General features: G+C 38.2%; 1 protein-coding gene across 1 annotated transcript in view; it reads left to right on the forward strand.

The window, feature by feature from the left end:
- The window catches only part of MICU2 (mitochondrial calcium uptake 2), a 109,252-nt gene that overhangs the window by 76,076 nt on the left and 18,762 nt on the right, over positions 1-14,414 (forward strand). Inside the window, exons 7-9 of the mRNA XM_037745573.1 lie at positions 1,258-1,429; positions 7,036-7,059; positions 10,858-10,862. Of these exons, the coding sequence (XP_037601501.1) occupies positions 1,258-1,429; positions 7,036-7,059; positions 10,858-10,862 (201 nt within the window). The remainder of the gene's footprint in view (positions 1-1,257; positions 1,430-7,035; positions 7,060-10,857; positions 10,863-14,414) is intronic.

Raw genomic sequence — 14,414 nt, forward strand, 5'->3', positions numbered from 1 at the left:
AAAAAAAAAAAAAAAAAAAGAGGTTCCAGGGGAATAAGCACAGGGAGAAATGTTTGGATATTGAACTTGGCATTATACCATTTGATTGTCAACTTTAAAAATAGGCCGGGCGCAGTGGCTCACACCTATAATCACAGCACTTTGGGAGGCCAAGGCAGGCGGATCACGAAGTCAAGTGATCGAGACCATCCTAGCCAACATGGTGAAACCCCGTCTCTACTAAAAATACAAAATTAGCTGGGCATGGTGGCATGCGCCTGTAGTCCCAGCTACTCGAGAGGCTGAGGCAGGAAAATCACTTGAACCCAGGAGGTGGAGGTTGCAGTGAGCCGAGATCATGCCACTGCACTCCAGCCTGGCAACAGAGTGAGACTTTGTCTCAGAAAAAAATAAAATAAAATAAATATAAAGCTTTTTAACTTTTTTCTAAAATAAATACGTAGGGGAAAGGGGGACATTGAAAACTGGCTGAGAGATTTAGAGAACTAGAAGTAAACCACTTGCCTAAAACAAACATAATAGAAATAGCCAAATTTGAAATAACTAATATGGAATTAATTGCAGCAGTTTTCAAAATGTTAAATAGCCTAGAAAAAAAAAATGGATCAAGATTTGTCTCCTAATTGATTTGAATCCATAGTTTGGGATTTTTGTCTATATCTGATTCTTTTAAAATGCTTTCTTTTTTAAATTTGCTTTCCATGTGAGGATTGATAGAAATGCTCCTGAAAGGCAGGTAGGTTTTTTAATGCACTCAATTTCAAGATATTATTTACAATGTCCTAATTAGTAGAAATGTAAGTCTTTAAATTATTTTAATGCTTTATAAATGCATAAAGGGAAAAGTAAGACTGTGTATAATATAAATCGCTTTTTAAGAACTGTATACTTGAAAATGTCACCCATAAACTAGTGATGTAACAAATTAATTATGAGTAAAAATTCTCTTGAAAGAAAGTGTAATCTTGAAGTTTTTGTAGAGTGCTACCTAAGAACATGTATCTATTAAATAAGCTAGCTTTCTTAATAGAAAATTGTAGTAATAATAATGTCAATACTTTTGTTATCTCTTTTGTCCTCTGATTCTTACATTGTCTAAGAGAAAAGGATAATAGGAGTTATGATTAGAAAGAGTTTAAGTTAATATTCAGCAAATAACTACATATATTTTATAACAACAACTTGGCATCTGTTTTTTAGGTTGTTTTGAAAAATCTGGTAGGGACACATGTAAACTCATGATTGCAATCTTTTTAGCTGCAGAAGATAATAAGTAAACAAGATGACTTGATGACAGTGAAAACTAATGAAACTGGACATCAGGTATGTGTAAATGATTTACAAACAACTGATATTTATAATAGCTACTCTATTCTGTTTGTTCAGATATTCCCAATAGTTACCAATAGATTTGGTATCAGATATTTAATTTTTTGAATACAGTCATTCACCACATAACTTTTCAGTCAACAACAGACTTCATATACAGTGGTGGTCTGAGCAATAGGCTATACTGTACATAGAGGTATGTGGTGGGGTGTACCACCTAAGTTTGTGTAAGTACACTGTGATGTTCTCACAGCGACAGTCACCTAACAATGCATTTCTCAGCACTTCTCCCTATGGTTAAGCAATACATGACTGTATTTTAAATATATATGCTATATTTACGTGTTCCTAACTTCGGGTGGTGCACAGGAGTATGTAGGTAGAGCAGAATTTCCCTCCCAGTCACCCGGTTCTCCTCCCTGGGCAATTAGTGCTTTCAGTTTCTTCCATATTCTTCCAGAGAGGTTTTATGCATATATAAGTATACATGTAAAGAAGTCAATAGATACATCTGTATTCTTTTTTCTGTTTTAATATAAGCAGTAACATACTATACATTGTTCCACACCCTTCTTTTTTAACTTAATATATCTAAAGATGTCATTCTTTTTTAATGGCTTCATAGTACTTTGTTGTATGGATATAGTAACCATTCCCCTTTTGAAAGATATTTAACAGGTATTCATCTTTTGATATTACAAATAATGCTGCATTGAATAATTGTAATTATTTTATACATACATGAACATATCTCAGGAATAACCCCTGAAATTCCGTTGCTGGGTCGAAAGATGAATATTTCTAAGGTCATTGACAAACTTTCATAAATATTGACAAATACCTTCTAGAGAATATGAACCAATTCTTATTCTCATCAGTAATGCCTATCAGTGCATTTTTCATTAATCATCTTTTAATCAATTGTAATTCCACACTCTGCTTTTCCTAAGATTTTCTTAAAGTTGTAAATCGCTTCATATTTTAGAGCATGTCTGCTTCAAAATCAACGAATTATTTAAGTCACAGTTCTTTACATTTCATTCCCTTTGAGCTGTTGTATACTGAACTTTTTGGCTCACATGCAATTCCCTGAATGATATTCCCTTTCCCTAAACATATCTTGTGTGCTCCCCTAGTACCCTGTATGTCCCCAATCACAACACCTTGTCACATGTTAATATAATTGTTTGTGTCCTCTACAATGAAAGTATCATGCTTCTCTTTAAGGTTGTGTGATGTTAGGTAGTAGTTCACAAGGCCACTCTTAACTTCTGAAAGCAACTACAGAATTCAAGGGGACCCCCAAGACCACTCTGAGGTTCAGTAACTTACTGGAAGAAGTGACATAACTCAACAAAGTTATTATGGTCATGGTAACAATTTACCACAGGGAGAGGATAATCAGCCAAGGCGGCCAGGCATGGTAATCCCAGCACTTTGGGGGCCAAGGTGGGCAGATCACCTGAGGTTGGGAATTCAAGACCAGCCTGACCAACATGGAGAAACTCCATCTCTACTAAAAAAAATACAAAAATTAGTCGGGTGTGGTGATGCATGCCTATAATTCCAGCTACTCAGGCAGCTGAGGCAGGAGAATCGCTTGAACCTGCAAGGCGGAGGTTGCGGTGAGCTGACATCGCTCCATTGCACTCCAGCCTGGGCAACAAGAGCAAAACTCGGTCTCAAAAAAAAAAAAAAAGCCAAGGCAAGGGGCACATGGAGCAGAGTTCCAAAAAGTCCTACAAGCAGAGGTTCCAATTGTCTTCTCCTAGTGGAGTCATGGGTAGTGCTAACTTTCCCAGCAGTGGTGTGTGATAATATGCACAGAGTAGTACCAACCAGAGAAGCCCGCCAAGGTGTTGATGTCCAGAGATTTTATTTGGGCCAGCCATGTAAACCTGGTTGGCTGCCCATGTAGCTGACCCTTGTCTCCAGCCATTTCAGGGTCAAGCTGATCCCCTTCATCCAAATCCCTACCCTAAATCTTATTTTTAGACTGTCTGCTGTGACCCAAGGCCCCCCAGTCAAAAAAGACACTCTTATCTTAGAGATCAACTTCCAGCAGCCAAAACAAAGGCCAGACCTCTGTTCTGATAAGATTAAGTCTTTACTACACAGATTGTATCTATGTGACCTTGTAAAGCGCCAGGCATGGATGACATGCTCAGTTAATATTCTTTAATTAATGAACAGATACCTGATCAGATGGATGTAATGTATTTAAACGTTGGCCTATTCATTGGTTATTAAGATTGTTTCCAAATATTTGCAATTAGAAGTTGATATGGTTTGGATCTGTGTCCCCGCCCAAATCTCGTGTTGAAATATAACCACCAGTGTTGGAGGGAAGGCCTGGTGGGAGGTTATTGTATCACAGGAGTGGTTTCTCATAGTTTAACACCATCCTCCTTCGTGCTATCATTGCAAGGTGAGTTCTCATGAGATCTGGTTGTTTAAAAGCCGGTGACACCTCACTCGTCTCTTTGTTGCTCCTACCTCCAGCCGTGTAAGATGCCTCTGCTTCCCCTTCATCTTCCACCATGATTGTTAGTTTCCCAAGACCTCCTCAGAAGCAGAAGCCCCTATACTTCCTGTACAGCTTGCAGAACCATGAGCCAATTAAACCGCTTTTCTTTGTAAATTACCCAGTCTCGGGTGTTTGTTTATAGTAATGCGAGACCAAACTACAGAAGTCATGCCACAGTAAATATCTAAACATGTAAATTTAGAGTAAAATTCTAGAAATGAGATTCTTGGAGCAAAGACATGAATACCTTTTAAGTTTTTGGTACCTGTTGCCAAATTGCTTTCTATTATAACCTTTCTGGAAAGGTTATAACAATTTATAGTCCCACCAGCATTGAGTAAGCATACCCATCTCTCAGCAGTTTTTCCAGGATTTGGTATCTTTGTTTTGTTTATTGTTTTAATAATCTGTGTCACTAATTTGATAGAGTGAGAAGTTATCTCAGATATTTTTTGAGATAATTATTTAGAGCATTTGTATTTCTTATTTTATAAATTTTCTATTTCTGTTTTTTGAGACTTGGTTTTTGTTTCATATGTGCTCTTGAGAGTATTTTATATTTAAGAATATTAACTTAGTAATCTGGAAAATTATTGAAGTATTTTTGAGATTAGTTTTTATTACGGATTTAATGTCATATTTATCTCACTTAATTTATCCAATTATTTTCATTCTTTAAAAGGCCCTCCCCACATCAAAATACTAACCTATGTTATCATCTGGTTTAGTTGTGGTTTTATTTATTTAAATTTAATTTTTTCATTCACATAAGTTATTTCTTGAGGGCTTCCCTAGGAACTTTATATTACTTTTTTACTGTTACATAAATGAATTTTTTTTCCCTCCAGGGGAAAATTATTGTAACTAAACAGGAAATTTATCTGATTTTTAGTGTTTTTGCCCTGGTCTGAATTATCTTATTATTTTTACTTTTCTGTTTATTTTCTTGGTTGTTCTAAGTGTAAAATCATGTTATCTCCAAATGATGTTTATCTTGTCCCCGCATAATGGTTCATACCTGTAATCCTAGTGCTTTGGTAGGCCAAGGTATAACGGTCACTTGAAGCCAGGAGTTAAGATAAGCATGGGCATCATAGTAAGACCTCATCTCTACAAAAATTTTCTTTTCAAAAATAGGCATAGTGGCACACGCCTGTAGTCCTAGCTACTTGAGAGGCTGAGGCAGGAGAATCCATAGTGGCACACGCCTGTAGTCCTAGCTACTTGAGAGGCTGAGGCAGGAGAATCCCTTAAGCCCAGAAGTTCAAGCCTACAGTGAGCTCTCATCATGCCACTACACTTCAGCCTCAGTGACAGAGCAAGACCTTATCTTTTTAAAAAATGAATAAAAATAAATTTGACATTAAACTACAGCTGTATTTCAGACTCAGAGCAATAGTTGATTCTAATCTGATTAGAAAAAATTACTTTCATTTGTTTTTTGGTATGTGGTAAATATCAAAATTAGAAGCTGTCTTTCAAAAGGAAATTTAGCAGTGTAACTGTTTTAGTCCATTTTCTCCTACAGTACTGAATATTTGAGACTGGGTAATTTATAAAGAAAAGAAATTGACTGGGTGTAATGGCTCACACCTGGAATCCCAGCACTTTGGGAGGCTGAGGCAGGAGGATTGCTTCAGTTCAGGAGTTCAAGACCAACCTCCTAGTGAGACCCTGTCTCTACAAAAAATTAGCCAGGCACGGATACACACCTGTAGCCCCTGTTACTTGGGAGGCTGAAGTAAGAGTTGCTTGAGCCCAGGAATTGGAGGAGGCTGCAGTGAACTATGATCATGCCACTGCAATTCAGCCTGGGCCACGAGACCTTACCTCTAAACAAAGAAGTTTATTTCTTACAGTTCCGGAGGCTGAGAATTCTGAAGATAAGGAACCACATATGTGAGGTTCTTCTTACTGATGGGAACTCTCTGCAGAATCCCTGGGTGGTGCAGAGCATTGTGTGGCAAGAGGGACAGAGCATACTAGCTCTCTCCTTTCTTCTCTCTTTCTCTTCTTTTAAAACCACTAATGCCCCACCCGCATGACCTCATCTAATTGTAATTACCTCCCAAAGGTCTCACCTCTGAAATACCATAGTTGAATTTCCTACCCTCTTAATACTGTTACGGTGAGATTATATTTCAACATGTATTTGGAGGGAACAAACATCCAAATCATAGCAGTAACATTCTGTCTAGAATACATAGGTAACTGTAGATCTGGGGGACTAGTAATATTCTTATGTCTGTGAGTATGTTATTAGAACAAGTATAACAATCAGCTAATTAAATGCCCCATATGTCAATACTATCTAATGTTTGGGAGCAGAACAGTGTTTGCCTGGCTTGAATCTGATGACTTTTTCACTAATTAATTGATATACCCACATATTAATTACATGTATAGAACCTGAGCACTTGTGGACACAGAGTCCGAAAATGGAAACTTCTCATTTACAACTATTTTGAACAGAAGACAGAACAAATTAGTCTTTCACAGACTACAGTATCTATATAGAATGTAGGAAATATAGGGCCTGTATTAAGGAATTGGGGATCAGAGTTGCTAGAAAAGGCCAAAAAGCTGTGATCTTCAGTCATTTATCAATTCTAGGCAATCCCCTTTATGAGTAGGTAGGGTCCAGATAGCACTAGGTCCTGTGGCACTGACCAAAGTCAGGTAAATAGTCCTAATTGAATTGCCAGCCTATGAGGGGGCTAAACAAAGGAGAGTTTGGGAATGAAGCCATACAGGACAGAGTTGGAGGTTGTTGGAAGGCTTTTTGAGTCTAGGACTACAAACCAATGTGACATGGGATATAGAGCACCTCATAGGCTGAAGAGGAAGGCAGCCATCCTAAGAGAATTTTAGAGAACACTAGACGTAGGCATGCTTATTCAACAAATATGTTCTGATATGCAAATGTTTGTTAAACAATCATATAATATGTTTCAGGCCCTGTATGGTATCCTGTGTGTTAAACTTACGAGTCCCCTTCCCTCAAAGAGCTTATTTTTAGACCTGAAAGCACAATTTAAAAGTATAGTACAGTGTGGGGTACAAAACTGTCTTTCTACTATCAAAATAGGAAGGGAACTAATATAATTTATTCTTTGACTGTATTCATCCTCATTCACAATGATTTTTCATTTCTTGAAATTTATTTTCACTCTAATGAGAGACTTTGTCTATTACTAAAGAATGTTAGACTTCGTAGAGTTGGAGAGGGTGGCCTAGGAGGGTGAGGAAGAAAGGCTTTCCTTTTGACTCTAAAATCAAAATCCTGAATGCTTTAATAATTTTAGTGTATAGACAAAGTTGAATCTTAAAACTATTCTTTTTGATTTGGTCCCCAGGAAGTTTAAAGCAAAATTTGTGACCTACCTGTATGAATTATGAAAGGTGCTATAGCACATTAATGTTTTTATATTAACTCCTTAGCCTCCTCTTATTAAGGGACCCTTATCTCTCCTTCATGTTCATTGTATGTATGTATGTAGGTAGGTAGGTATGTGTGTGTCCTTAAGCAGTCCTAATTTTTGTGGAAAGGCAAGAGGAATATATGAACAAACTCAAGTTCTTCTGTAACACAAACCAACAGAAGTCAAAGGAAAGCTAAAATAATAACAGAATGAGATGACACTGGAGACTATAGAGCTAAGAAAACAAATTGAGAACACAAACATTATAGATGAATGGATGGACAGTGGGGCACACACATAGGAAGATATCGCTGAGGGTGTTTGGAAAGGTTGGAATAAAAGGGATGAAAATTGACACTTTTCATGTGCCTGAATACCAGTCAATACTGAGAGGCAAGGTTTGGAATAGAGGGCAGATCTGGGTGGGACAAGATGCAACTCGTGGATACTGATACTTTTTTATTTAAGGGGACGTAAGGTCAAGTATTTATCCAAAAAAAGTCAAGTATTTATCCAAAACAAATTAGAAAATCTGTTTTATTCTTTGCTGTCTGTAATAATTTGTTTATTCTATTGTAGTGTTATTTGCGTTTTCTATTTTTTTAATGCTGGTATTTGTATATTGTTTTTGAATTTTTTTGTGTGTCATGGAAACATTTAATATGGATCTGAACTAAAAATAAGAACTCTTCCACTATTGGGAAAATGGAGTTGATATACTTCTTTCTGTTCCTCTCCCATTAAGTATAACTAAAAATCCTAGACATTACATATAAAACACCTAAAAGGTAGAGAAGAGAAGGCAAACCAGCTCCTCTGGAACCAGCATCCTCAGAACCAAAGGAATGACATGGTGGTAAGCTCCGTGGATTTTATTTTTTTGTTTCATGTATTCCAAATTTGGAGCTGAAGGACCTGGCAACCCAGAAACACCAAGAGACACAGATTTTTAAAGCTCCAACAAAAGCCTGATCAACAGGAAAAGATCAGGAAAGGGACAGCCTAGCAAGACAGAAAACTTTTACATAATAATTATTCTACTTCAGCCAAACTACACACACACAGACACACACACACAAATTGTAGCCTGACATCCACCCATACCAGCAAAGGTTTAGTGGGGAACCTAGACATCTATTCTTGCAGGGTTATAATGAACCAACCCACCTGTCCCCTTCCCCCCACTATGATGGTGTCAGAGCTGTGATTTTCATCACCACTGGTGTTATCAGAGGAGGATTAGTAGAAGTCAAGACTTTTACAATTCTGCAATAGTAATAAGACCACTTTCCCCATCTCCACCCACCCCAGAGTGTCAGTGGAGGCTGCAAGAGGAGTGTCAAGGCACTCCAGTCCCTCCCATTCAGGGGAGTATTAGTGAAGGCCTAGTGTGGAGCAGGAACTTTGATCCCTGCACAACAGTAATGAAGAGATCTGTCCTCAAGTGTTAGTGCCTCCACCATCACCTGGCTGTAAAGAGGCAGCATCTGTCTTCTCCTGTCAGAGTACTGTCAGACAAAGCCAGCTAAAACAGAAGCATTAAATAAGGTCCAAGGTCTCACAATACTGAAAATGGCCAGATTTCAATTTTAAAAATCATTCGTTATACAAAGAACTAGCATTATCTCAAAATTAATGTAAAAAGACAAGCGATAAATGCCAACACACCAAGATAACAGAAATGTTAGAATTATCAGATAATGATTCTAAAGCAGGCATTGTCAAAGTACTTCAACAAGCAGTTACACATTTAAAACAAATGAAAAGATAAAAGCATCAGCAAAGAAATAGAAACTAAAAGAATAACCAAATGAAAATTTTATAACTGAAAATTACAGTAACTGAATTAAAAATTCATTGAGTAGACTCGACAGCAGAATGGAGGAGACGGAGGGAAGGATGAATGAACTGGAAGACAGAACAATAGAAGTTACCCAGTGTGAACAACAGAGAGGAAAAGACTGAAAATAAATGAATAGAGCCTTGGGAACCTCTGGGATTATAACAAAAGATCTGATATTTGTGTTGTCATAGTCCTAGAAGGAGATGAGAGAGAGTCAGTAGTATTGAAAACAGTACTTGAAGTCATAGCTGAAAACTTCCCAAATTTGGCAGAAGACATTAACGTAGATTCAGGAGAGTGAGCAACCTCAGGTAGTCTAACCCCAAAGAGATCCATACCAAGATACATAAACTTCTGAAAATGAAAGATAAAAAAATCTTAAGTTAGCAGTGGTGAAACTGTTATGCCTGAGCAAGTTAGAGAAGGTGCCACCCTCTGAGTTCCAATTTGAGAGGCCTTTATTTCCGGCGACCAAGAGATGGCAAATGCTCAAAATTTTCTCGGCCCCAAAGAGGCTAAGATTTTTTTTATACCTAACCTAGACAAGAGGGGAGGGAGAGTCTAGCTGAAGCGGAATTTTACAGAAGCAGAGCAAGCAAGTTAGTAGGAGGAAGCTAGTAACCAGGAGGCAGGAGGTTCCCATAGTTGCTGGTTACGAAGAGTACTTACATACGATCATTAGGGGGCTATTTTCACAATAGCAGGTAGACTTGCCAAGCAGGATGCAGTTACAACAGTTGTGGGTACTGAGAACAGCGTGACCCAAACTTCAGCAGTTCAAAGCTTTGAGTACAGCGTGACCCAGTAATGCACCTGGCGGGGGGGCCGTGAAAGGGAGAGCAGAGCTAAGCTGGAGCTTGTCAGGCTTTTTTCTAAGATGGAGTCAGGTTAGTTCATTTCAAAACAACACTTACCTGTAGGAGAAAAACAGAATGACAGCAGTTTCTCATCTCTTATCTCACTTTGTTCAAGACCAGAAAGAAGTGGCACATTTTCCAAGTGCCGAAAGAAAATAACTGTCAATGTAAATCCAATATCCAGTGAAAATATCCTTCAAGAATGAGGAGAAAATCAAGACATTCTCAGATGAAGGAAAACTAAGAGAATTTCTCATCAGCAGATCTACCCTAAATAAATAGCTAAACATAATTCTCTAAACAGAAAGGCAACAATAAAAGGAGGACCTTGGAACACCAGGAAGGAAGAACATACTAAGCAAAAATATGCATAAATAGACTAGACTTTACTTCCCTTAAGACTGAAGCAAAAATTGTAACATCTGATGTAAATGTTTGTAGGATAAATATTTAAAACCATCATAAACATGGAAAGTAAAGGAACTTAAAGTTACATAAGGTTTCTATACTTCACTCAAACTGCTAACCTCATGACACCAGTAGACTGTGTCATATATATAAAATACCTAGAGCAACCACAAAAAGGCTGTACAAATAAATATTCTAAAAAATGCTATATAGATAAATCAAAAATGAATTCCACAAAATGTTTGAGTAGCCCAGAAGAAGGCAAGAAAAGGAAAACAGAACTGAAAAACAGAATAAATAGAAAACAGAAAATAAATTGGCAGACTTAAGCCCTAACACAGTAATAATTATATTAACTGTAAATAGTCTAAATGCACCAATTAAAAGACAGAGATGGCCGGGCAAGGTGGCTCACGCCTGTGATCCCAGCCCTTGGGAGGCTGAGGTGGGTGGATCACCTGAGGTTAGGAGTTCGAGACCAGCCTGACCAAAATAGAGAAACCCCATTTCTACTAAAAATACAAAAAAATTAGCCAGGCTTGGTGACATATGCCTGTAATCCCAGCTACTCGATAGGTTGAGGTAGGAGAATGGCTTGAACCTGGGAGGTTGAGGTTGCAGTGAGCTGAGATTATGCAGTTGCATTCCAGCCTGGGGAACAAGATGGAAACTCCATCTCAAAAAAAAAATATATTAAAAGACAGAGATTGCCTGGCCAACATGGTGAAACCCTGTCTCTACTAAAAATACAAAAATTAGCTGGGCATGGTGGCACATGCCTGTAATCCCAGCTACTCCAGAGACTGAGACAGGAGAATCACTTGAACCCAGGAGGCAGAGGTTGCAGTGAACTGAGATCCCACCACTGCACACCAGCCTGGGTGACAGAGCGAGACGCCACCTCAAAAAAAAAAAAAAAAGACAAAGTTTGGCAGAGTGGATTAAAAGATGTGACCCAACTATATGCTACAATAAACTCACTTCAGATATAAAGATACAGCACCTTGAAAGTCAAAGGAAACCAAACACCACTGTTCTATTGACATTTTTTAAAAAATAATAATTCTTTTTAAGGATTAAAAGAAAATTGGCCAGGCTCATGCCTTTAATCCCAGCACTTTGGGAGGCCAAGACAGGCGGATAACTTGAGGTAAGGAATTCAAGACCAGCCTAGCCAAAATGGTGAAACCCCATCTCTGCTAAAAATACAAAACTTAGCCAGGCAAGATGGCACACACCTGTAATCCCAGCTACTCAGGAGGCTGAGGCAAGAAAATCATTTGGACTCAGGAGGCAGAGGTTGCAGTGAGCAGTTGCACCCTATCCTCCAGCCTGAGAGACAGAGCAAGACCCTGTCTCAAAAACTAATAATAATAAAGGATTAAAAAAAAAAGAACTTGTGACTAATAAAAAGGCAAAGGATGAAGAAGGATGATGTATTATGCCAACGTTAATGAAACTGTAAGGAAGAATAACTGTCTAATACCAGATAAAGTTGACTACAAAGCAAAACAAGTTACCAAATAGAGAAAGGATATTGTATAAATAACAAAAACATCAACCCAACAACACCATATAGCAACTCTAAATGTGTGTACCACAACAGGGCTGAAAATATGTGATGCCAAAACTGACAGAACTGAAAGGAGAACTAGACAAATCTACAACTAAAGTTGGAGATTTAAACAACCCTCTTTCAACAATTGGTAGAACAAGTAGACAAAATCAGCAAGGACACAGAACACCATCAGCCAATAGGATCTAATTGTCCTTTGTAGAACTCTCCTCCCAACAATAGAATACACATTCTTTCCAAGTGTTCATGGAACACATACCAAGACAGCACATCACAGGCCACAAAACAAACCTTAACAAATGTAAAAGAATTGAAATACCGAGTGTATTCTCTCACTGCATGGAATCAAACGAGAGATCAGTAACAGAAAGACAACAAGAAACTCTCCAAACACATGGAAACTAAAGAACATGCTTCTAAATAATCCGTGTGTCAAAGAGAAAGTCTCTAGGGAAACCAAAAAATATATTTAACTGAAAATGAAAATACAGCATATCAAACTTTGTGGGTTATAGCCAAAGCACTGCTGAGAGGAAGGTTAATAGCATAAAATGCCTACATTAGAAAAAAGGAAAAGTGTCAGTAATCTAGGCTTCTGCCTCAAGAGATTAGAAAAGAAGAGCAAAAACCCAAAGTAAGCAGAAAGAAGAAAATAATACTTATAAGATCAAAAAATCAATGAAATTAAAAACAAGCAGTGGAGAAAATTAATGAAACGAGCTGGTTCTTTGAAAAGATGTATGTTGAAAAATGTCTCACAAGACTGACAAAAAAGGAATACACAAACTGCGAATATGAAACCGCAGCTTTCACAACAGACCCTGTAGAAGTCAAAAGAGAATACTACAACAGTTCTACACACATGAACTTGACGTCTTTGATAAAAACAAACCACCACAACTCATCCAATAAAATAGATCATTTGAGGAAATGGAATTCATAATTTTATCACTCCCCAAAAGGAAATCTTCAGATCTAGATAGTTCTGCTGGAGAATTTTACTGAATGTTTAAAGAATTACCACCTACACACAGTTTCTTCAAAGAGAAAAAAGGAAGAAGAGGGAACACTTTCCAGAACACTTTGCAATTCATTGTATGAAACTAGTATTACCCTGATACCAAAACCAGACCTAGATAGTACATAAAAAGACAAACGAGGCTGGGCACAGTGGCTCATACCTGTAATTTCAACACTTTGGGAGGCTGAGGCAGGAGGATCACTTGAGCCCAGGAGTTTGAGACCAGCCCAGGCAATACAGTAAGACCTTGTTGTCTCTACCAAAAAAAAAAAAAAAAAACCATAAAATATTAGCCAAGCATGGTGGCACATGCTTGGCGGGAAAATCACTTGAGCCCAGGAAGTAGACATTGCAGTGAGCCATGATTGCACCACTGCAGTCCAGCCTGGACAGCAGAGCTAGACCTTGTCTCAAAAAATAAAACTTAAAAACCAGCCTGTAATCCCAGCACTTTGGGAGGCCCGGCAGGTGGATTGCTTGAGCTCAGGAGTTTGAGACAAGCCTGGGAACATGACGAAACCCCATCTCTTTAAAAATACAAAACTTAGTGGGCATGGTGGCAAGCATCTGTAGTCCCCATTACTCAGGAGGCTGAGGTAGGAGGACATGAGCCTGGAGATGGAGGCTGCAGTGAGCTCTGATCATATTGCTGCACTCCAGCCTGGGCAACAGAGCAAGACCTTGTCTTAAAAAAAAAGGACAAGCAAATCTCCCTCATGAATGTGGTGGACACAAAAATTCTTAACAAAATATTAGCAAACAGAAGTTTTTTGTTTTTGTTTTTTTGAGATGGAGTTTCGCTCTTGTTGCCTGCCCAGTCTGGAGTGCAATGGCGCAATCTCAGCTCACCACAACCTCCTCCTGCCAGGTTCAAGCAATTCTTCTGCCTCAAATTCCCAAGTAACTGGGATTGCAGGCATGTGCCACCACGCCAGCTAATTTTTTTTGTATTTTTAGTAGAGGGGAGGTTTCTCCATATTGGTCAGGTCTCTAACTCCTGACCTCAGGTGATCCGCCTGCCTCAGCCTCCTAAAGTGCTGGGATTACAGGTGCAAGCCACTGTGCCTGGCCAAGATATTTTTAAAATATATATCATGGCCAAATAGGGTTTATTACAGAGATGGTTAAGTATTCCAAAAGCAATCAGCGTAATCCAGCATATTAACAAACTGTAGAAGAAAAACCACACAATCAGATCTATCAGTATAGGAAAAGCATTTGACAAAATTCAACACCCGTTTGTAGTTTTTTTAAGAGCACTCATTAAAACAAATAGGGCAGGGCATTGAACTTGGTAAAGAGCATCTACAAAAAACCTACAGCTAACATATTTAATGATGAAAGGCTGAATTCTTTTCCCCTAACATCAGGAACAAAGCAAGGATGTTCATTCTTGCTACTCTTGTTCAATACAGTGCTGAAATTTTTAGC

The sequence above is a fragment of the Cebus imitator genome, unplaced genomic scaffold, assembly GCF_001604975.1.
Source record: "Cebus imitator isolate Cc_AM_T3 unplaced genomic scaffold, Cebus_imitator-1.0 Scaffold204, whole genome shotgun sequence".
NCBI lineage: Eukaryota > Metazoa > Chordata > Mammalia > Primates > Cebidae > Cebus > Cebus imitator.